The following is a 24635-nucleotide window of genomic DNA, read 5'->3' as shown; positions in this document are numbered from 1 at the left end:
CCTAGTACAGGTTTATTTCTTGCTCATGTTACAGTCCAGTGGGCTTTGGACAGTTGTCCTGGGCAGCTCTTCTCCAAGCAGTGACTTGGGGATCCACCTCATGAGGCTTCAGCATAAATGGAAGGGACATACATCATCAGAACTGTATTTTAAGAAGCTGACAGCATTGTTTGAATTGATCACTGTAAGGAGACCAGAGGCAGAAAGAACGGATATGGGACTGTTGATCTTCCTGATGTTCTCCACTCCTAACTTCCTTTTTCTTTCCCTGCGTTCAAGTTCCTAACAGACATTGTTTCTTCCTCTGTGTCCCTATGGACATTTCTGGCACAGTATGCCCACAAATAAATATTTACATTTTTATTTCCTATGGCATTATTATTACCTGATAACCTTACCTCTAACATCTCTGGTCTCCATTTGTGGGTAAAATTGCAATATTTCCAAAATCTCTTGCCTGGCTTTAGTGCATCTCCGTATTAACAGGTGTTTCCAAGGGGTGGAGAGAAGTAGTCCACCTCCATATCAGTGGGTAATTATATGGGTCAGCGAGGGCTTATCTGAACCTGAGAGATTATGGGGAGTATTTCACTTGCTTTTCCACAGCAGGAGAGAGAGAGAGAGAGGCAGGATGACTGCTTGTAAACAATAAACAGGATTTAAACTTTATTTCTCTCTTTGACTGACTTCAGTTTCAAAGGTATTTTGCCCTGGGATTTCTCCTCCCCGGAGTTACACCATTTAACCTAAAAGATTTCTGGGAGATTTCATAAAACCTTCTTGGAAAAGAGGCTTTAAGAGTCCCTTTTTTATTTTTAAAATATTTTTTTTATTTGATGTCCACAAAATAATCTATGTAACACCTATGCAAATTACAAAGCAGAGTAATGTAATGCTTTATACTCCCAAAGAACTAGAATTCTATAAATAACATGCCTTTAATCCCCTGTCCCAGCACCCTGTCCATTCCAGGATAACCACTATTCTAAGGTTTGTGGTTCTTTCTTTCCCCTTTTCACATTTATTTTATTACATTAAGTAGGAGTGTTTCTTACATATTTATTTTTTTATATTTCTTTTCCCTCCCTCCCTTCCTTCCTTCCTTCCTTCCTTCTTCTTTTTTATTGGCTAGTAAAAATGGTGCCTAACTGCATGTAATTTTCTGGAGCTAACTTGTCCAATCAACATTGTTTCAATGTTTCATCCATGGTGTTGGGTGTAGTGCGTGTCCATTCATTTTTGCTGGTGGATGATACCACATACTTTATCCATTCTCGTGAAGACAGACATTCAGGCTGTTCCAGTCTTGCTGTTAAGAACTGTGCTACCATGAACATTGCTGTGTGTGTTTCCTGGTGGATGTGTAGATGAAAGTTTCTCTAGAGTTCAAGTCTACACTCACTTATCACAATTATGAAAGCTAAAGAGCTCTGAAGAACCAAGGGTGTTTTAAAAATTCATGTGTCAGAGAAATCTGATCCAATCAGAACTAACATGAGGTTTTTATTAATCTTAATTTATCATACTTAATGTGCATATTTACATGTTTCACTGGAGAAACAGCAGTGTGTTTGATTTTGGGCCTCTACCCCAATGCATAGGATTCCCTTCCTAAAACTGGAAGAATTGTGAATTCTGAAGGGTTTCAGGAAGGGGTATGTGAGCCCAAATTCTCTTGGGAGTCAAACTGCTGAGTCTTAGGATGTGAAAATGCTCAAATTTAAAAGATGCCAGTGTATGTCCCAGGGACAATTTATACTCCCCCTAGCCATATTCAAGAGTTTCCACTAATACACATCTCCATCACTTAGTAGTCTTAGACTACTTCATTTTTACCAGTCTAGAAGGTGTAAAATAATATTTTCATTGTGGTCTTAATTTGTATTTCCCTGATTACTGATATAACTAAGTTTCTTTTCATATATGTATCAGATATGTTTCCTCTTCTGTGAAATGCCTGTTCATGATTTTCGCCCATTTAAAAAAGTAGATTCTTTGTCTGTTTCATATTTATTTGTAGAAGCACAAAATCTTTTGATTATATGTAGTGAAAATATCTTCTATCTGTGGCTTATCTTTTCACTTTCTTTATAGTGTGCTTTGGTGAACAGTGGTTCCTAATTTTAACAGTCAAATGGTCTTGCTTTTTCTCGGTTACTGCTTTTGTATTTTATTAAGGACTCTTTTCCCATTCCAAGATCCAAAAAAATGTTATCCTCTGTTTTTTTCTTAAAGTTTTGCTTTTCACATGCAAGTCTTTAATCCATCTGGAATTGATTTTTGCATGGAGATTCAATCCCACTTTTTTCCTATGCATAACCAGGTGTGTGCTACCACTATGTATAGAACATCCTCCCCCTAGCTCCCACCCCTCTGCCACCCTTGTCCTATACCACAGTCCTATAATCACCCAGCTCAATCTCCAGTTCCACTCTTCCAATCTATCAGTAATATTTCTAGCCTGGAGCACCACACTGTCTTCATTTCTACATAATGACAAGGCCTTGGTAGATCAAAGGCTTCTTCTATTTCACTACATTCCACCACGTTCTTAATTTCCTTCGTCCTTTCTCCTTCCCTTTCATTAATAATAGCTGACACGTTGCAGTATTCTAACTATAAAAATTGATTAATTTAATCTTCACAGCTAAGCTGTGGGATTTCCTACAATTGTGGTCAAAACAACTGATAACATACAGCTAACCATTCTTAAGTGTACAGGTCCATAGTACTAAATACATTCACATTGTTGTGTAGCCCATCTCCAGAACTTCTTTTGTCTTACAAAACTGAAACTCTGTCACCATTAAATACTAACTCCCCATTCCACACTCCCCCAGCCCTTGGCCACCACCATCTACTTTCTGCCTCTGTGGATTTGAGTACTCTAAGTCCCTTGTATAAGTGGAATCATACAGCATTTGTCTTTTTGTGTCCTACTTATTTCACTGTGCATAATATCCTCAAGGTTCACCCATGTTGTAGCAACTGTCAGAATTTCCTTCCTTTTTAAGGCTGAATAATAGTCCATTGTTTGCTTATACCACATTCTGTTTATCCATTCATCTGCCTGTGGACACTTGGTTTGTTTCCACCTCTTGGCTATTATGAATATGGCTGCAGTGAATGTGGTGTGAAGCCATAGCGTTTTCTCTTGCTTCTGGTTCTGTATGGGTCCCTGTATCTCACATCCACTGGTTGTCATGCACCTCGTACCCCACTGCTGGTGTGCCCCTTCTCTTTTCTTCCCAAGTAATCCATTTTGAGACTTTTCCTCTGAGCCGCTAGCTCAAACGCCTGGTGGTGAAGGCAATGGAAGCAGGTCTCTAGAGCCCAGGGGAAGTTTCCAGAGAGATAGATGTTGTAAGCTTACCTTCATGCATTTGTTCTGGAATTCTTTGAGCATTCGTCAAGCACCAGGCCACCTGAAAGGTGCAGGGGCAGGTGCTCCCCATCTAGTCTGGAGACAAAGGAGCACATACATAGAGCCTTGCACTAGCAGCTCTGCAAGGAAGAGAGGAAGCACAGAGAAGGACACTGCCGACTGCAGCATGGGGGTGGGGTCACAGGGAAGGTGGCTATTGAACAGGAAGCAGGGACAGGGTGTCCAAGGAGGCAGAAGAACATCAGCAAAAGTACAGGGACAGTGAGGATCTTAGGCCACCCTGGGGCGCTGCAGTGAGCCCTGCGGGGTGGGGACACAGGCTCCCATGCGAGACTGGCTGCAAAGGACGTCAACAGGCGGTGGAAGAGGTGACTGCATCACGCTGGGCCTCACGCACGATTCAGTGGAGTTGGACTTAATCTTATGGGTGGGCCAGGGGGGCGGGGCCGGATCCAGCCTGGGTTGATTATGAAGAACAAGCTGGCCTGACGGGATTTTGCAGGTGGAAGGAAATGGAGGGGGGAGAACGGTTAAAGACTTAACAAAACAGTGAGTTTGGACAGGTGGCCGTGTCTGAGGAAGTGAAAGGAGGGAGGGATCCTGGGAGAGAGCAGCAGATGAAGGGTGTGAGGAGAGGGCAGGAGCCGAGGCTTCCGGCGGGGGCTCCTTTGAGGCTGTCATACCAGTCAGGGAGCAGGACTGTAGGAGAGGAGCTTGGTGCTGGTGCGGGGCAGGAGACACGATGTGCTGATCTAGATGGTCCTAGAGGTTCCTGCGGGGAGGATGAAGGCAACGGATGCGGGCGGTGCAATTTGGGGGGTGCTCCCCAAGGTTCGCTATGGAGTGTGCATGGGGGGCGGGGAGAGCCCCGGCCCAGGAGCGCCCCCGTGGGGGGCGGGCAGGCCTGCAGTGCATGCTGGGAGGGAGGCGTCAGGGACAGATGCGGAAAAGGGCACCAGGGAGCCAAGGTCGGGGAAGAATCCCTCAGCAAGAGGGTTCAGGCACCCCGCAGCCAGAGATGGGCAAGGATTAGGACCAGCTCCTATCACAGACAGGACAGCAGTAGGTCGCTGTGATCTCAGAGAAGAGAGAGAGTCAGGGCGTGCATGGGCTGGAAGTGCGTGGAGGAATGGATGGGGCACAGGCGCTGGGAAGCAGAGGAGGCAGGGGGCATAGAGGACCCTTTCTAGAAGCCTGGCTGTGAAGGAAGAGATAAGGCTGGAGAGAGGTCCTGGGATATGGGGAGGGCAGGGCTTTTGTTTTTAGAGGGCGGAGGAGTTTGTCAGCTATGAGACGTGAGCAGACAGCACAAGTCCTGTGGCTGCTGGTGCCTGTGGCATGTCCCTGCTGCTATGTCCCTGCACATTCCCAGGGACTGGCTTCCTCAGCATCAGCCCCTGCGCCCTCCAGGCATGAATGTCCAGAGACATCTTCAATCTCAACCCTCTCTTTAAAGTCCCTATCCTCCGAAATGCAGAGCAGTTTATGTTTGTTTGTTTAATGAATTTATCATCTCGCCCTCTAAACTGCCCACTCTTACTGACTCAGAGGCTAAAACCTGCAGATTCTGGAGCCCAGCTGGGGCATTCGGGTCCAGAACCCATTGCCCTCTTGAGCTGTTGAAGATTATGTAAACTGTGTCTGCTTCCTCCTCTGCAAAATTGATTATATATCATATATATATATATAGCTAAAGGATATCATATGTATATAAAAGGCTAAAAAGTGTGTATTATATACGTTCTTTTCTTCCTTTCTCTGTCTTTATATCTATGTATTTGTATATAGGTGTGTGTGTGTGTGTGTGTGTGTGTGTGTAATTCAAAGGTTCTGGTATCAATTTCATTGTTTGGGGGGTTCCAGTTCCTTATATATCCAAGCAAATCTGTCACCAGCTGGGTGTCCAATAATTCAACTCGATTCTCACTCTATCAACCTGGAGAGAGTGTAACATCCCACAGGTTAAGGGCTCAGTCCTACAAGACTGTACCCACTTCAGACACCAGTTGCAAGCCCAGGTAATGTTACAAGTACTAACTGACAGGCTATAAATCAGAGGTTTCTATGACCTCCATCTTGGGTTCTATTAATTTGCTAGAATGGCTCATGGAATCAGGAAATCTGCTTACTCATTAGGTTACCTGCTTATTACAAAAAGACATAACTCAGAACAGCCAGGTGGAAGAGAGGTGCAGGGCAAGGTACGGGGAAGGCATGGAGTCCCTGCGCTCTCTGGGAGCCTGCCTCCCTCCCAGTGCCTCTGTGCGCTCATCCACCCGAGGTCCCGGAGCCCTGTCCTTCTGAGTTTTAATGGAGGCTTCACTACATGGGCACGACTGATTCAACCACTGGCCATTGACGATTGGTTCAACCTCCAGCCCCTCTCCTCTCCGATTCCCTGAGGGCAGGAGGGTGTGGCTGAGAGTTCCAGCCCTCTGATGCCACAGTTGGTTTCCTGGCACCCGGGGCCTGTCCTCAGGAGCTTCCAAAAGTTGCCTTGTTATCATAACAGAAGACACCTTGGTCACTCTCCTCGCTGAAAATTCCAAGGGTTTTATGGGCATTGCCAGAAACTTTGGATCAAATATATATTTCTAATTACTAATCACAATATCACAGTAACATAAACAATCTATTTATATATATAAACAAACATAAAAATATAAATGAGCAACCTATCCCATAGGGTTGCTGTGGACACTGAATCAGTTAACATACGAGGGCTGAGAACAGAGCCTGACAGAAACTTAGCTGTGCTTCTAAGGGAACTGAACTCTGCAAGGCCTCTAAAATTCACTCCCAAAGCCCTGAACCCTTCCCAGTAAGTATGATTAAAATTGCTTCCCAAATGGTCTTATGCCTCAGGTTCCTTTTCTCTCCCAGGGCTTCCGGTGCACTGCCCCTCAAGAATGACAGCATCAGGCCGTTTCCTTAGGCTCCCTGTTGCCTGCAGAATGAAGTCCACCATCTCTAGCCGAGCATTCAAAGGCATCCTCAGCCTGTCTTGCTCCGGTTTCCTTTGCCGGCTTATTCCCTATGGCTCCTCTGCCCACACCTGCTTTTCCAGCTCCTGGTCAGCCCCCTGGACTCCCCTATGGGAGACCTTGGTGTTTATGCCTTTCTCTTGCCTGCCTCTACCCAACCCCTGCCCCCTCCCCTGTGACCAAGCCCCTCTGCTCCACAGAGCCTGTCTTGACCACTCCTGCCCACTGCAGTCTCTCTCACCTCTGACTCAGCTCCTCCTGTCTGAACCACTTAGTGCCGATACTCACTCCCTGTTTCACAGCATTAACATGAGGTCACACGTGTGGGTTTTGTCTTTCTGCACAGCCTGAAAATGCGGGGTCGGCTTCTTCTGACTTGTTTTTCTGACAGTACACAGCACAGTGCCTTCTCCATGTGTGCACAGTCACCTGTGCTAACTGTGAAGACATGGTGCCAGGCTGCTGAGAAACATGTCCTCGTGTTTATTAGTTGATTTCATCCATCCATTCATTCATTCACCAGTTTTTATTGGGTTTCTTCAGTGGGCCTGGCTATGGGAATTAAATGATGAACAAGATAGAAATAGTCCCTGTCCTCCTGGAGCTCATGTTCCCATAGGGGAGACAGACTCTCAAAATAAACAAATATTTTAAAGAGACATAAAGATCATAAAAGAAAGAAGAATCTTCATTCAGTGTGCTACACATTTTCTGTTCTGTATGCAGGGCCAGTTATATAATTTGTGGGGCCCACTGCAAAATGAAAACACAGAGCCCGTTACTCAAAAATATGTAAGAATTTCATGATGGTGACAGCAGAGCATTAGTCAGCTCAGGGCCCTTCTGGCACATGCCCATGAAGCCAGCTCTGCCCAGAGGGTACTTAGCCTGTATGCTTTATATGGTAAGACATCTTGGGTGCTTTAATTAGAGAAAATAATCAGAGAAACTGTCCCCATGAGATCTGAAATCCAGCTCAGTGTTTTTATTTACAGAAAGTAACATCAGCTTTGTGGTGACCATATGTGGACCATAACATAAAGTTCTCCTTGCTCTTCCCTGCCTTTCAGACTGCTTGTCTTATTCAGCTTTGCAAGTGTTATCTGGGAGGTGCTACGGGAAACAGAGATGCAAGATCATTGTCAACAACTACCATTTCGGAAGCCCTTGTCTGCCAGGAGTGAAAAAATACCTCACCGTCATTTATGCATGTGGTAAGAATGTACCCTCCGCGGGCTGCTGGAAGGCCCAGCCTGTGGGAGGCGGTGATCCTGTGCATACAAGGGGTTTTCGTGCAACGGGACAAATGATCCCACCCCGGAAACTCTGTTGTCATCCCAGATACTCACGAGCCCTTTTTCTGTCCTTTATTCTTGTTTATGATGTTTGTAGCAGATAAACCATAGCATTTTCTTTGGTCAAAATTTGTTTTAAAAGCGATCAGATTAGCAGCAAATGGGAAGGGTGGGAGAAGACCAAGCCAATGGGGTACAGCTGCTGTCACCGAGAATAGCGATTTTAATCTGGACTCTCAGGAGGCTCTAAGTGTGTGGGTATGTCACGCAAGTCCCCAGAAGTATTGTTTGGCTCCTAGTTCACCTTCCAGTCCTGCGTCTAGGCCTTGAATGACTAACCCTAGGCTGCCGACAGCCATTTATCTACATCCCCACAGCACTGAGTCAGCAGAGCAAATGTTACATGACAGCATCCCCCTGTTTTCCTAGTGTCTTCACATAGTAAATGAAATGCCTGGGTTACTAGATTCTAATTTTATCAAGCTACCAAAAAGCGAATCAGCATTGATTGTGCTCTGCGGGTCCTGTGGCTTTGCGGTTTGTAATCCTGACACGTGGACTGTTTTTTTTTGTTTTTGATTTTGTAATGAGCATAGAAGCAAAGGGAGGGCAAAGAGTACCACAGCTGAAGAACCCGATACCTGTGCTTGTGGAAACTTCCTCCCTGCCAGATAGCTCTAGCTTTCTTTTCTTATAACAGCTTTATTGAGATGTAATTCACAGATCGTGCAATTTGCCTATCAAAGCATATAAATCAGTGGTTTCAGTATATCACAGAACTGTGCAACTACCACCACAGTTCATTTAAGAACATTTTCATCATCACCCCCCAAAAAAAACCATGTCCCCTTCAGTAGTCACCTTCCACCTTATCTCTCACCCCCACCTCAAGCAACCACCAGTCTACTTTATGTCTTTACAGATTTTCTTCTGGACATTTCATATAAAAGGATTCATACTCTGGGGGGGTTTTTGGGACCAGCTTCTTTACCTAGCATGTTTTCAAGGTGCATCTCCGTGTGGCACGTACCATCCTTCACTCCTTTTTTGGCTGAATGACATTCCATTGCATCCCCAGCCTTTTATATCCTGAGCTAAAAATGTTCTCTGCAGTATTCAAGCTGTAATCAGTATAATGAAGGGACTCATAAGTGTATTGCCCCAATACTAGCCCCGCACCTGCATCCAGGACCACAGTTTCACCTGCTCTCAGCCTCTTCTGCTCCCTTGCCAAAGCACCTTGAGCCCATCCTGGCTGAGGTTTTCCAAGGAGCCACATAGATCACTCTGAAGTTCTAGTAACTTCAGGCCTCTCCAGTGGAGGGTTGAAGGAGCTTAGTGTGCAGATCAGGTGGATTTCCTGTTGTGCCTTAGTTACCAGGCAGCTGCATCTGGGGAGGCCTTTCCCTGCATACCAGGTGCTACCTCAACCTGGACAGGGGAGGGTTCTTGACTCTGAATGAGAAAGCATTCTCGAGCAGACCTGATGAGTGTAGGTAAGGAAGGAATTCATTAAAGTGAGAGTAGCAGGGAATGGCAGCAGTGAGCAAGGGAGAACGGAGGGCAGAGAGGGAAGCTCATTGAACTCCTGCTCAGCATAGGGCAGATCCCCTGCCAACTCCTAAAGCCAGGGTCACCTGGCATCCAGTGTCTGCTTGAATCTGCAGGTGTGGGAACTAAGTCCCTAATACCCTGGGATTTGGGGGAGCCACAGAGCACTGGATGGAGTGAGATTATGTTCTGAGAACTTCCCACAGGCAAAGAAAGGAGACTTTCAGTGCAGGCTACTAAAGAGCGTGATCGCACAGCTGCAGTCCTTCCCGGGTCACCCAGGCAACAGGAACTTGCAAGCCCAAATTAGAGATCTCAGTAGCCCTTCCCTACTTATCTGGAGTAGAACAGAGAGAAAACTAGTACTTAAGTCTAAATAATAGAATGAAATAGTGAAGTGACAAAGACACCACTGGAAGAGTGCAGAGACAAAAATGCAGTAAGTGGAGCAGTGAGAAGGCTTTATTTAAAAAGTACACACTTGTAGAAAGGGGAGTGGGGGCAACCTGCAAAAAGGGGAGAGAGGCTAGGGATACATAAGGGTTTGGGGTCTTATAGGGCCTTTTGGGTAAGAGTAAGCATAAGGCATTGTCTTGCCAATGGGTTTCAGCCCCAGGCAAGTTCATTCTGGATTCAGTGTGACCAAAGAAAATGATAGCAAAACATTCTTGGGGTGAAAGGGTTATACCCAACTTTATTTCCAGGTGGCAGGTCAGTCACTAAAATCCCGTTCACTCAGAGCGAGTCTGTATGCAGCAAGCCGATCTCTGCCTCTGGGCTCCTCTGTCCGCACAGCCGTCTCTGGGCTTCTCTACACAGTTGTCCCACACAGCTGTCCTCTGGGCCTCTGTCCTCGGTGCTGCCACCACTCCAGCCTCTGCTCTGCTCTCCTGCAGCCTTGCAGCCCTGTCACCATGTCACGTCCCCAAAGCACTGGGTGGAACTCTTTTTATAGAGTCAACAGCCATGTAGTGCCCGCAGGTGTGCAGTGAGCTAGTCAACCACGGCCAGGTGAGAATCCTGGCCACAGGAACTCTCTTTTTATCCACAGGCCTGATGTATACAGGTGATTCATAATTGCTTTGAAGTTTTGTCTTAAGAATAGGGTTATTAGGTGACTGTTGACCTGGATCTTGGCATTCTTTCCACATAGGTTCATTTACACTTCAGAGGTCTATCTCCTGTCCTGGTTACAAAGTTACTTAATTGATTAAGGGGAAGAAAGAAGAGGAAGAACAACCTTTAGATTAAGTTAAAGAATAAGCTGAGCCGTTTTAGCAGGTGAAATAGATTTTACAATGGCATGACCCTTGTCCCACTTCCCTGCCCTAACTCACCTTCAGGGATGAGGCAAAAACAGCTCCTAGGTGGGGCTTTTCTCAACTGAGAGAAGCTAGGCTTCTGGGCCTGGGGTCATGGGTCACAGTTCAAGTTACTCTTCCCTCATTCATTCATTCCTAGCATTGTAGGCATTTTCTCCATGTCAGGGGTCCTGCCCAGCTCTTAGGATTTGGTAGTTTAAAAAAAAAAGACACGGTCCTTGTCCTTATGGAATTATCTGTTGGGGAAGGGAGAGAGGCATTAAGCAAATAGCCAGGTAACCTGTCATCTGCCATTGTGATAAACGCCGCTTCAGCGAAGTGCAGGACTCTGTGCGAGAAGACGCCGGTGGAGGGGCCCAATGTGGCTTGGGGCATGGTGTGAGGACCTTCCCTTGGGTGGATTTGCAGCTGGGTGTGAGGGTGGCCTGGCAGGGCACTGGCAATGTGTGGGACACCCAGTGGGAGAGCACAGAGGTACCCAGACCCTGTGGCCTGGGAGGAGGTGCCAGTGGAGGGTGTCCTCAGGGGATTTCTGCCACCACGGTGACTGGACTCTTAAAAGACCACTCAGGCTGTGGGGGGCGCAGGCTGGGGTGGGATGGAAATGGTGACCAGTTAGTGACAGGGGGTGATCTGGACTAGAGCAGGGCTTGGAGACATGGTGTAAATCAGGTGGATTTGAGACCTGATCGGAAGGGCGAAAGGCCCAGGAGATGCTGAAGGGACCGCCTCCTGGAGGCCGGAGAAGCTGAGAGGGTGCTGAGCTGAGCCGGTGGGAAGGAAGGATTTCCTGTGTGAGAACGGGGCCAGGGCAGGTGAAGAAGGAGGGCATGGAGGCCCAGGTGCCACTGTCTGCCCTGAGTTAGTGTGAGACGAGGTCCTGAGTGGAGAGGACGCGGAAGGGCTTTGAGGAGGAGAGAGAAGACATGAGGCGAGTGTCCTGGGGGCGGAGGCGGGAGGCCAAGGTGCTCAGGGACACTGTCTGCCGGGGGTGGTTCCCTCCAGCGGGGCCTGGGGAGGAGGGTCCCCCAGGCTCACAGGCCACGGAGGGCTGCCTCCCAGCGAGTGGCATCCCAGCTGGAGGAGGAGGAGGCGCGGACAGGAGGGGCTACGGGGTGAAGGGAAAGGAGGAGGGTCCTGGGGGGTCAGTAACTAACGTCTAAGCGAATCTGCTCTGGGCTCTGCACGTGAGTGAAGGGACCAATTTGGGCTCCTTTAGACCCAAAGAGAGCTGGGATGGGGAGGTGTCTGGCTCCAAGGCCATGTTCAGAAGCCTCAGTGGGGCTGAAGCCAGAGAGCCCAAGGCGGCGGCAGCCTCGGCTGTCCCCCAGCACCCCTGCCTCCTCCCCCTCTGCCCCTGTCCCCCCCTCACACCCGCCTTCTGCAGAGGCCCTCCTCTGAGTCTGGGCAGGAAGGCGGATGGCCACCCCCGCAGCCAGAGTGCTTTTTATGTTACAGTCCTAACAAAATGAAGACTAGCAGTCTGGCAACCTTAATTCCAACTTTCTGACTGAAAGATATGTACTCAGCCGGGCTGGGGTCAGGGAGCGCCATTCCCTTCATCCGGCCTGGCCGGAGACCCTGTGACATGATTCTACACTCAGCTGCCAGACAGGGGCCCCGCTGACCCTCCGCCCGCACCGAGAGGCTCTTACATAAGAGGGTTGAGGCGGGGCCACCACAACACCCTGCTTCTAACCGCAGCTTCCTGCAGGCTTTGCTGTCCTACCAGCAATCTTGTTGTGCCCACCCAGGGGACAACCCACATGGGAGGTGGAGGGTTCCATCATGGACAAGCGCTGAATGTCAAGCGGGCCCTGCTGTGGGGGGTGGGGGGTCCATCATGGACAAGTGCTGAATGTCAAGCGGGCCCTGCTGTGGGGACCCTTGTTTCTACATGCCACCCATGTCCAATATGACCCAGACTGGGGTAAGGGGTGCCCCATCCCTGGCTCACCCTTCTTGCACCCCTTGGAGGTAGGGAAATTTCCGTGAGCCATATGTTCCCTCCCTTCACAGGCTGTAGGAATAGAATGTAGTGAATTTGAGGCTCTGGGAAATTGGGGGACCGGGAGGGCTTCCTTGGGAAGGTGGCATCTGAAGCAAGTGAGGCCAGGTGTGTAAGCCAGCAAAGTGAGCATGGGCGGGAGGGAAGGGCAGGCAGAAGGAAAGGAGTCAAGCCCCTGGAGCAGGACTGGAGAGGCCCCAGGGGGTGGGAGATGAGGGCTTGGCTCCTGGCAAGGCAGCAGGGAGCCACAGAAAGGTTCTCTTGGGCGACAAAATCGATTTGCATTTTAAGAACACTCCTTCCTATTTTATAGAGCTTCATTTAATCACGGCTGTCTCTGCCGCACAGCTTTTAGGCTGGGCGGAGAATTTCAGCATCTCTGTTATCTCAGGGAATGATGCAGGCTGCGGGCCTTTTGCTTTTCTTCCTGGAGGCAGCAATGGCTGGCTGATGTCAAACCACTGAGCACAGAGCACTTGGATATTGATTGGCTTAGAGATGCATCACTTGAATCCTCTTCTGTCATGCATGCATGGCTGGATGAGGTCCTCTATTTTCCCTCCGGATTTTACCCTTAGCCACACTTCTTGGACATGCTGGAACTTTCCTCCTAACAGCTGAAAGCAGACCTGGGGAACTCAGCCAGGTCCCCCACCCCCCACCTCTGCAGGAAGGGCTCCTCTCAAACCCAGAGCCACTGGTCCTCGAGGGTCACCAAGCCAGAGGCATAGCCAGCATCCCCACCCTGACAATCCCTTAGAGCCACAAGGAATGTGTGGACCTCAGCCTAGGACTTGCACAGCTCCTCCCTGGAGATGGGGCAGGCAGAGGGTGCCCGGGTTGAGGGGTAGGAGGGATGGGGGTGCTAGGGTTTGGGGACTGACAGGATGGGGATGTGCCAGGATTTGGAGGTGCCCATGCAGTCTGAGAAATGGGTGCCATTTTGTCTCTGATATGAAAAATTCTTTTAAGCTCTGAGTTCAACCTGTGGTGGCTTCTTTCTTAAAGTCTCCACTGACCCAAGCTTGACACCGGAGATTTCTCAGGAAAAAAATTTCAAGATGGGGACCCTGCCCAAATATATTGAACCATTCATTCAAGTCCATGGGAATTAGCTGTTTGGTTTTACCTAAACAGATTCAGAGGGACTGCATAAGTGGGAATCACTTTGCCATCTTTATGAGCCTTTAAAGTAATCCTTTATCTAGTTCCCAAAGGCTGTACAGACAGGACGGCATCATGGAAAGATCAAGGGTGTGTGTGAATGAGACCAGGAGCTGAAGCTATGCGTCTTACTAGGTGATTAGCACATCTCTGAGCCTCAGTTTCCCCATCTGCAGCAATGGGAGCGATACCCGTCTTCACAGGGTCACCACAAAGATTGCATGAGATGCACTGCTTAAATGCTGAGCATAGAGTCCAGCATGTCGTGGAGCTCCATGCATGGTTTGCATGAGCCTGCATCACATACAGGCAACTCTTGAGTGCCTCGTTATTAGGCAAAGCTCACCCTAGAATGCCCTTCCTCAACGAGCCCTTCCTCCTTCTCAATCTGTAAAGCCTCAGCGTTTCCTGAGAGCCAAGCTGCCCTCGGTCCACATCTTGAGAAAAAGCCAGGACACAGACACGAGAAAGAAATGCCATTCCTGGCCAGGAGGACTTACACCTACCAGGGAGTCAGAGGCATCCTTCTCAGGGCTGGGAAATGACTGAGAGGCGACGTCACCAGACAGCACTCCACGGTGGCCCAGTTTGGCTCTCTGGGGTGGTGCTCTGGTCTCAGGTCAGCCAAGGGGCATTCCTCGGGGGCCCTGGACACCTTCTTCCGTTGCCTCCACCTCCGACACTATGCCACCCCAGAGAGTGACCCTCACTGCACATGGGCATGAAGGCAGCAGGGCCTCCTGCACATGGGAAATTCACAACTTAGGAATGGTCTCTGGTTGTTGGGATGTTGGGACATCCCCAGAAGAATTTAGTTAAGCACTTTGAGAAAGGAAATGAGGTCTTCTTGCTGCTGAAGATGTCTTACCAGCTTTTAAAAAACTTAGTGTGATTGAACTTGCACGGCTTGTGTTGGCTTTACTTCTATTTCCTGTTATCACTTCTCCCAGATACCAGCTGGGCTAAAGTACAAACAAAAATAAGCAATTTTCTGCAGCAAAAATATTTGGTTTCCTCTCCCTTCTCCCAGCCGGCTTTGGTGCACTTGGCCTTCAGAATTCTTGCTCTGCCCTCAGCTGAGCTCAAGTGATCCTCTGTCTGCTTTGCTGGAGGATCTTGACATCCAGGTGGCTTATTCTTAGGGTCATTTCTGCAGAATTTTTAACCACCTTCCAAAAGAGTCTATTATGCTGTCTTCCTCTCCTCATCTGTCTGTTGTCCTTTCTTGTAATACTTAGAGAATTGTTCTAGAACAGTCTTGGAGTGCTCTTCAGGCTTACTATGGAAGCAAGGGGTTAAAGATGTGTGGGAAATCAAGCAGAGTTGGAGGGGAGAGGTCAGTGGTGAATTTTGACCTGGTTCCAGTTATATTGCCTATATGTCAGGACAAGTTCATGTTCAGCGTGAACAGCACTATTGAGATGTGATTTATGTACCTTAAAATTCACCTGTGTTCAGTAAAAACAATTCATTGATTTCTAGTAAATGTTCAGGACATCACACACTCCAACTTTAAAGCATTTCCACGGTCCCCAAAAGTTCCCTCATTCCCTTTGCAGACAGTCCCCATTCCCACCCCCAGTCTTTGGTAACCACGAATTTATTTCCTGTCTGTATAAATTTACCTTTTCTGGATACTTGATATAAATGGAATCATACAACATATGTTCTTTTGTACCTGGCTCCTCCCACTGAACACGGTGGTTTTGAGTTTCATCCATGTTGTAGCATGGACGTGTTCTTCCTGTTACTGCTTCATACTATTCTGTTGGATAGATGTACCGTATCTTCTTTATTTGTTCTCCATAATGCTGTTGTTGCTTTAATGCTGCAAAAGAGGTCCCAGATTTTCCCTTGTTGGGACATTTGATGATCGTGCAGGTACCATTGATCTGTGGGTGGGAGCTTCTGACAAGCAGAGTGAGTGATGTACATGCTGATTTGATAATAGGTTTTCTTATCTACATTGCATTTAAGAAATATATTAAGTGTACAAAACACTTAAAATATTTCTCTTTGGTTTTAGTTCCCAAGAACATACTCACAGCGATCGACCCAGCCATTGCTAACCTGAAACCTTCTTTGAAGCAGGAAGATGGTGAATATGGTAATTTTTATGGCTTACTACCAGCATTTCTCTTTAAGTTAAGGCAAACAGCCCCGTGTGAGCCCAGAAGGGGTGCACAGTGGTTAGAAAGAAAAACATTGTCAGGAGGTGTGTTTGAGCTCCTACCTTTGGTGCTGGTAATGCTGTGGCGAAAAACAGTGGCCAACATTTTGTTTTGCTTGTTTAATTATAAATAGAATAAATCCTTCTTCCATTCCCCTCTTATTTTCTAAAAGAAAAATCACTTTGGGAAAAGATATTTGCTCAGAAGTAAATTTTGGGTTCCTGGATTATACAATGAGCTTGTTGGAAAGATGATCCCATTAAGAACATAGGGGGCAAGGCCAGGCTGGACCTGCAGGCCACCATACACACGCACGCCACCTTCTTCTTTAGGTTTTCACTGGACTTTTGTTAAGTAGGAGGAATGAACATTTTGATTTTCTTATCAAATCTGGGATGGAGCTCAGACCCTCGGGGCTACCGTAGCAATTGCAGCACTCCTGTAGAGCATCTACCTAAGATACTGTGCTTTGCAGTGTTGAGAGTTTGTTTTGTTACTTTTATTATATTTATGAGGTCTTTCCCTTTGAGTGTAAAAGTAAGTATTTTTGATGTGGGAAACTGGAAAGCACCTAGCAGTTGAACTCACCCCTAAGTCTCAAAGCTTAGAGATAACTACTGTTAATGTTATGGGGTCACACCAGCTTCCACCGGGCTCTGCATCTCTCAGGCTCACTGCCCTTTCTGACAAGGCTCCCACCCAGAACCCATGAATATCCTGGTCCCCCTGAAGGCTTCTCCCTGTCTGAGATTCCCAGGGGTCCCCAGAGTCCCTAGGCTGCCCCACCGTGGGCTCACTATGCTCCATCAAGCAGTGTAACCAGGCATGTGAAACCAGATCTGCCCTGTGTTTTGCTGTCATTTCAAAAAAAGTAACCAACACAGCCTCCCTCCATAATTGAAGGCCTTCTTATCTGTGGTCAGCAGAGCAGACGGCAGCTCTGTGGTTAAGTGAGACATTATTAAGCCTCCCAGAGGCATGATGAATGCCATTGCCTTTAGCTTGGGAAAATAAATTTGTTCCCTTCTGCAGTGGAGTGGATGAGTAACACCTAAAGTCAGAACCAACACATTATGGGATTTCTAAATCCCTTTTATCACTTAATATTTTTGGAAACTACTATCTAAATGCTTTAGTCTTCTGCAATTTAGTTAAAGGTCATTTACTTGATTTCTATGACTTTTAATTTATTGTGGCAATCCCAGGTGAGGAGCAAAAGGTGTATTGAGATCAGCTGCAATTAATCGGTCTTGCATTTTTTATGAAACAGGTATAAACTTTGACCCACGTGAACCAAGCATTCTGAGGAAAGATGGAGTTATTGTTAGCAACTCTCTGGCAGCATTTGCTTACATTAGAGGTAGGTCAATGAATCAAAGCTCCCTAGAATGCTATTGGATTTACTAAAGTCTTACTAACAAATGTACTGTTTAATTACAGCAATCAGATAGCTAGAGAAAAATGGCTTCAAGTTTGACACAACAACCGCAATCTTCTAAGATCTAGAAACATAGAGGCTGAAATTCAGGTACATCCAACCAGGCTACCAACAAAAGGACTACACAGGGAGGGAGCAAACAGTCAAAGTCACACTCTTTAGGAGTTGGGCTCAATGGGTATATTCTGCTTTGAAAAGTAGGAACCTGAGGAATGCATTTCCCAGCTCTAACATTTGGGAAGGGCATAGGATTATTGAATTCTACATGTGGCTGGAAAAAAATCAAGCCAAAAAATCACTTAGTAAACAAAACAGGTCATGCCCTGTGAAGGCAGAGTCCCTTTCTGAGTTCCCAATAGTTACTTCTCATGGTTGCCAAGGTTTCCCTTGATAATCCTCCCCTCAAGGATCGGACTCAGCCCTCCTTCATCAGTGGAGCCAAAATTGCTTGTCAGTGAGGGGATGGTACATGCAGGCCATCGTTGCCTCACCATGCTCTCTGCTCACCTTGGGATGGGCCATATTTTGGCATGCGATTTTGCAAGTTTGGGCAGTACCTGCCTGACTTGGTACAGGGAGGCCAAAAGCTCTGAAGCCGTTTGTACAACACATGTTAATGTAATGCACCAAGCTTTACTATTCAATGCCAGGGCTGGGGCTGTTGCAGGTGAGCCTTCCTTAGAGGACAATAAAGCCTTAAGCAAGCATCTCAACACAGGAGATAGAGAGGACAGGCTTGGGTGGGGGGTCCTCTTCTGTTCCATCGTCCCCCTTTGTCAGTGTTCCTCCTGGGTGTCTGTTGTGTAGCTGCTGTCAGTTTCCTCTGAGAATCTCTTCTTTGAACCACCCTTGCATTTTCATTTCTGGCTATTCCTAATAACTGTCAAAGAGATGTAAGGATTTTTATTGTCAGAAATATCCCCTTCTTTCCAAAGTCCTTGGAGAGCTCTTGGAGGAAAGGCGCCACACAAATCTTTCCAATAAAGAACACTGGCTAATAGGAAGCCGTGATGACTCCACTCACTGAGCTGCAGCCATGGTGGCCCTGTCGGTTCCTCTCAACAACCATCTCGGTCAGCTGCGGCTGCCATAACAACTGCCAAGGACTGGACAGCCTCAACAATAGAAATGTATTTTCTTACAGTTCTGGAGGCTGTAGTCCAAGATCAAGGTACTGGCAGATTCAGTTTCTGGGGAGAGCTCTCTTCCCAGCTTGTAGACACCTGCCTTCTGCTGTGTCATCACACGGCAGGGAGTGAGAGAGAGGGCTCTCTGGTGTTGCTTCTTATGAGAACACTAATCCTATTGGACTTGTCCCCCCTTAATGACCTCATTTAACTTCAATCACCTCCTTATAGGCCCCATCTTCAAACTCAGTTACACCTGGGGTTAAGCGTCCACACATGAATGGTGGGGGGCAGAATTCAGTACATAGCAATCACCCTGAGAGAGGGGACTCTGTTCCCCATTCTACACATAGGGAAGCAAGGGCCTGAGGACGTGAGCCATGTGCCTGAGGTCAGAGCAGGGACATCACCAGAACCAGGATTCAAACTCAGCAGATACAAGACCTGTGCTCTGGCTTCTCTGATCAGGCAGTATGCGAACTTTGAGGGACGGACACCTTATGACCTCAGGTTGCCTGAATTAGCTTGCTCCCATCCCTGTCTATCCTGCTCATCACTCTCAGAAATCACAGGACGGATTGATTTGTTTAGTGCCTATCACTCCACTAGATGGTAAGCTCTCAAGGGCAGATGTTTGTTATCTCCCTGATTCTCAGAGCCCAGCAGTGCTGGCATATCCTCCATGCACCGCAAGTTGGTAATGAGTGACAGACGGCAAGGCTATCCTACACCTTATTACCACCCCCTTTACAGGTATTTCTGTTTAAGAAATTTAAGGACTTCATGGGCTGCTATGTGGTTTCACTGGGGGCTGTTTAGCCACATTCATCCCCAGAAGCAATGGGGAAAAGCCAGCCTGAAGGAGACGCCACTGGCCAGAGCAGCTGGGAGCCAAGCATGCAGGGCAGGTTCCAGCAACACCAGCCAGGTAGTCAGCAGACGGAGTGAATCTGAAAGGACGCTCCCCCGGGCCAGCCAGCAAGCAGCCTGACACAGTAGTGCAGCCAAGTGCACGTGGGGGACAAGCATGTCAGAAACCCAAACCAAGGGGCTTGTCCAGGAGTGTAGAAGCACAGAGGTTGGTGGGACAGATGTGAGAATGTCCAGGGTCCCTGACTTTCTCTTTTGGCTACTTAAATGATTTGTGAGGTTATTTCCCCAATAGTGAGACCTCCTAGGAGTGTTTCGATTTACCCTCATCCCAATAATATAGGCCTACTCTTTGAATTCCTTCTAGAATCTGGCCTGAAGAATCTCATAGACAAATTTTGAAATTCGAGGAGTGTAAAGGTGTGTGTGTGTGTGTGTGTGTGTGTGTGTGTGTGTGTGTGTGTGTGTGTGTGTGTGTGTGTGTTGGAGGATCTTGAAAAGCTGGCCCAGCCACTGTACCCGGGCAGATTGTGCCACTTCTTTGGAGTGTCTTGCTCGGAACCTGACATCTCTCTTTCCGCCCTGTTGGTGTTCTACTGACATCTGCTTTGTGTGTCTACTGTACACATGCTGCAGGCCTGCCTTCTGCGACCTAATTCTTCTGTCACTGCCCCACCACTTGGGACTGTGTGTGTCTTCAGCCTTCTGGCAGAGCTTGCTGTGGACTTTCGGGGTACATAGGGGTCGCCAGGGCCATGGGTAAGAAAGCAGAGCTTCTGCTGAGTTGAGGAGGCATCACTGTTTTATATGAAAGGCATTCTAGGATATCAGACAAACTCACATTGAAATAGAAATATAATAACACATTCCAAAGCCGGAGGTACACGAGCCCCTGTCAGGGGGGACATGGGCATCAGCACCACCTTGTTACATAGCTGTGGATGCTGTGTGTTCCCACAGGCCCTAATCTTTGGTCCCATGACAGAAAGTTATTATCACATCCCTAGGTGCTGTCAGACTGGGGCCAATATGCTAGGTGCCTTCTCCCAACAGTAGCAGGGCCACAGGCTGTGGAACCCTTGCCCTGGCCTCTCGGCGTCTCACTTGGACACAGATAAGCTGGAGCTGGGGTTTGTGTTGGCTCCACACCAGGCATCTAAGAGTCAAGGACCTCAAAGGCCACAGGCCAGCATTGTGAGATTCCCGCTGATGACACTGAAGTCATTCACATGAGCCGGTGATGAACTGAGGCTGAATTGAGAACGATACCAACAATATCACAGTGTGAAGATTGTATTTAGCCACCAGAAGACTAGCATCTTTATTTTTCCAGAATATATACTAGGACAAGGGGTCTCAAATGCCTACAGTGGTTCAGTTGATTCTAGAGAACAGATGACACATGTTTAGTATAAAGCCTAGGGCTGTGGAGAGAGCCTTGGCCCGAGCTCGGGGTCCCAGCCAACTGGTGGGTTTGGACGAGTCAGTTAGCTACAATAGGAGGAGACGGGCCCGCTCACCTCCAGGGGCCTATCTACTAACATCTGGGGATTCTGAGGCTTCAAACTAGTGATGCAGATGACTAGGAAGCCTCGTTCCAGTGGGCTTGCCAAGAGCTGCCCGTGTTCTCCGTCTCGGATCACTGGATCTCAGCGGACTTGGTGTGGATGTGGCCTGGAGAGTGACCACTTGGCAGGAGGTGTGCCTAAGCCAAGAGGCACCCGGGGTCTCATGAGTGAGGAGCTCTCCTGGCAACAGAATCCAGACCCTCTCTTCCCAGGAGAGGAGAGAGAGGGGGGAAGAAAGGCAGCCAGCTCGTGAGCCTCCACCCTCAGGGCACCGAGCCTGGCGCTTCAGGTCCACACCACCACCTCCTGTGATACTTGCTCAGCAGGTATTGCAAAGTCCCCATTATGCTCTGGCTGTCACCGAGGACCTGGCCCACCCACCACACCACTGCTGCGAACAATGGCCCCTTGGCAGAGGAGAAAAAGGGGCTGTGGGTGACAGTTGGTTCCCAGAAGCTTAGTCATCATGGACTCTCTACCTTGAGGTGGCCTGTCCTGTGCTGTGGTGGCTGGCTAGAAAAGGTCATGAACAGATGGGACTCAGCTTCCCCATTCACAGCACTCTGAAGGGGCACCCCCTGAGGCGATGGTTACAGGCATGGTGCTGATGGGGCTCAAGGCTTATGCTTTCCAAGGAGAGGGAGGAGATGGACATGGCTGCCTGGAAAGCCCGGAACAGCCCCAGGAGGACAGGGGGCCCTGAGGACAATGGTTGGGCGGGGGTGGGGCGAGCAGGGACGGAGGGGCCGTTGGGAGAGAAGGAAGGTGAGAGGAGCATCAGGAGCGGCGCATGTGGCCCCAGCGGAGGCTCTGAGGGGCAGGGGAGGAGGAATGGAGGTTTGCCCCACTGCATCAAAGTCTCAGGTATTGGCATCTTGTTCACTGTTGTTTAATGACTTTTCCCAAATGTCAGTCCAATCACTGCTGTACCTCCACTCCCAGAAATGGAAATAGCCCTTCCTTCTCTTATAAAGAATTTGTGACTGTATTTGACCAAATCTTCAAGATAGATATCTTGACCCTTAGAAAAAATAAAATTATTAACAGCACTACATACACAACTTACTGGCCCTTCCCAACCAAAATCAATTTGAATTAAGATTCTGTGTCTTAAGGAGAGTGATGAGATTTTACGAGGAGGGGTGATAGCACAACGTTCAAGTCCACTAACTCCACCAGTGACTTGAGCTGCAAGTGAAAGAAGCTGGAGAAGTGTCAGCTTTCAAGAACGTAATGTGTCCTACTTAGATGTCCTCCCATCAGGTCACAGTGGCTGGAGCCCTGACTGTGTGTGAAACTTAACAACCTGGAGTTACAAAACTCCAGTCTGGATCTCAGGGGAAGGACAGAAGCAATGAAGACAACAGTCTTCATTATCTGCATGTAGTAAACCAGGAGGCCGTGCACCTAGAGGAGGAGCCATTCAGTTGGGACCTACTGAGCAAATACTGGTGGTTGCAAACACACACCCCACAGGTAGTGCACAGCCTCAAGATCTGGGTTCCAGTCCTGGCTCCAGCAAAAGAGGTCAGCCAACCTTGGGCAGTGGCTTCCCTTCCTGACCTCAGCTTGGGCCTCTATATCAGGGTCCTCAAACTATGGCCCTCAGGCCTATTTTGTAAATAAAGCTTTATCAGAACACAGGCACACCCTCATTGTCTGTGGCTGCTTTTGTGCTACGATATTAGAGGTTAGCTGTTACAACACAGACTGCTATCTGGCCCTTCAGAGGAAACGTCTGCCAACCCCTGATCTGTATTATGAGTGTCTGTTGGATCATGATTTCCCAAAGAGTGTTAACGCCTCAAGGGAGACACGACTAAAAAACAGGAGCATGCTAGTCCCTTCCACACAGGGTTAGTGTAAGGATTAAACATATGTGAGGATTTAGACCAAGGTACGTAGTACAAATTAGTATTATTTCTGTTTCTGTTCTTATGACTATAGAATCATTTCGATGTAGGAAAAGCTACCAGAACTTTTGTTTACATTTTTGTAATCTAAAAGAAATGAACCTTTGCTAACATCTACTGTATTTGTATTTACATTCATATATATGTACTTTATATATGAATTAAAATTTTTTGTAATTTACTACCAATGATAATAGCTAACAATTTATTGAGCATTTACTCTATGTCAGTGAGTATTCTGACAGCTTTGCAAAAGTAAACTCAACTCTATACCAGGAAGGTGATATTAGCCCCATTTTACAGATGAGGAAACTGAAGCACAGAGAGTTATACAACTTGCCGAGAGGCACACAGCTAAGGAGTGACAGATCTAAGTTTGAAACTCAGGGGGTCTGGCTTCTGTGTGTGCTATGTGTCTTCTCATATACATATGTAGATTTACTGTATATGCTCAAAAGTTTTTGTGATCACTGGGGGTATATGATCAGTTAGGGGAGGATGGTCTCAACGGTGTCCAGGTCTGGCGTCCTGCATTAGCTGCCTGCCTGGGCAGACATCTCTTGCTGTGGGACTTTGGACTAGTAAAACCTGACTGCTCCTCCCAGCTCTTGACATGTCCTCTTCCTCCTGCAGCGCACCCTGAGAGAGCAGCCCTGCTGTTTGTGTCCAGTGTCTGCATCGGTCTGGCACTCACGCTGTGTGCCTTGGTCATCAGAGTGTCCTGCACCAAGGACTTTCGGGAGCTGCAGCTGGTGAGGGAACCAAGAAGTGACAAGGCGAAGGAGGACAGCGAGGAAGAACAGGGAGAGGAGGACTCCTCTGACTCTGATTTTCCAGGAGAAATGTCAGGGTTTTGTAGGACTTCATATCCTGTCTACAGTTCCATAGAGGCTGCAGAGCTGGCTGAAAGGATTGAGCGTAGAGAACAAATCATCCAAGAAATATGGATGAACAGTGGCTTGGACACTTCACTCCCAAGAAACATGGGCCAGTTCTACTGAAAACCAGATGCATCTTGACGTGGTCACACTTTCCGAAGAGGGAAGGATACAAAATGCCCCTCTGGTTCTGTTTCACTTGTACCTTCTATGAAGGAGAAATTCTCATGTCATCCAATACTGGTGAAGCCAGAAGCTATTAAAGGGACATTTCAAACTGTTTACAGCACATTTCAAAATAAATTAGGAGGAAAGAAGTCTTTATTTTCTGTATTGATTTAAATTCATTTTTATACATTAACATATTTAGAGTTCACATTTATTTAGTGCTTTTAATGCCAAGCACTGTTTAGCTGCTTTTTGTGTATTGTCATTCAATCCTCACTATAACCTCATGAGATGGTGCTACCATCCCCATTTTACAGATGAGTGAACAGAAGATCATATATATCCATAAAAGAATTATACTGATACACAGGACAACAGGCGTGAATCCATCTACAGTGTTCCCCAGAGGTGGGTTTTAATCACTGACATTATTAAAGCAAAGTTTTTCTCAAAGGGCAAGATAATAAATATTTTAGACATTATGGATCATGCCATGGCTGCTCAGTTCTACCAGTGTAGCACAAAAGTGGCCATAGCTAATATGTAATGAATGAATGTGGCTGTGTTCCCATAAAACTTTATTATAGACACTGAAATTTGATTTTATTTTCACATTCTTCTTTGGGTTTTTATCAATCACTTAAAAATGTAAAAACGTTTCTTAGCTCATGACTTTGTTCAGACAGCAGGCACTTAACCTGATTTTGTAAATAAAGTATGGTCCACTAAGCCTAAAATAGTTATTCTCTTGCCTTTTATAGTAAAATTTTGCCAATTCCTAGTTTTTTAGAAT

At 47.4% G+C, this 24635-nt stretch overlaps 1 protein-coding gene across 5 annotated transcripts in view; it reads left to right on the top strand.

The window, feature by feature from the left end:
- The window catches only part of EVA1C (eva-1 homolog C), an 81024-nt gene extending 57033 nt beyond the window's left edge, over window positions 1–23991 (top strand). For 4 of the 5 annotated variants that reach the window (XM_036880240.2, XM_036880242.2, XM_036880241.2 and 1 more), the window contains 4 exons: window positions 7440–7583; window positions 15736–15816; window positions 17151–17240; window positions 23430–23991. In XM_036880240.2, coding sequence (XP_036736135.1) covers window positions 7440–7583; window positions 15736–15816; window positions 17151–17240; window positions 23430–23797 — 683 coding nt within the window. In that variant the 3' untranslated portion in view covers window positions 23798–23991. The remainder of the gene's footprint in view (window positions 1–7439; window positions 7584–15735; window positions 15817–17150; window positions 17241–23429) is intronic. The other variant, XM_057504084.1, reaches the window with a different exon arrangement.
- The last annotated feature ends 644 nt before the right edge of the window (window positions 23992–24635 follow it).

Source organism: Manis pentadactyla, chromosome 1 (assembly GCF_030020395.1).
Source record: "Manis pentadactyla isolate mManPen7 chromosome 1, mManPen7.hap1, whole genome shotgun sequence".
Classification (NCBI taxonomy): Eukaryota; Metazoa; Chordata; class Mammalia; order Pholidota; family Manidae; genus Manis; species Manis pentadactyla.
The sequence above is the reverse complement of the archived record's forward strand: the minus strand, read 5'-3'. Positions and strand labels throughout refer to the sequence as shown.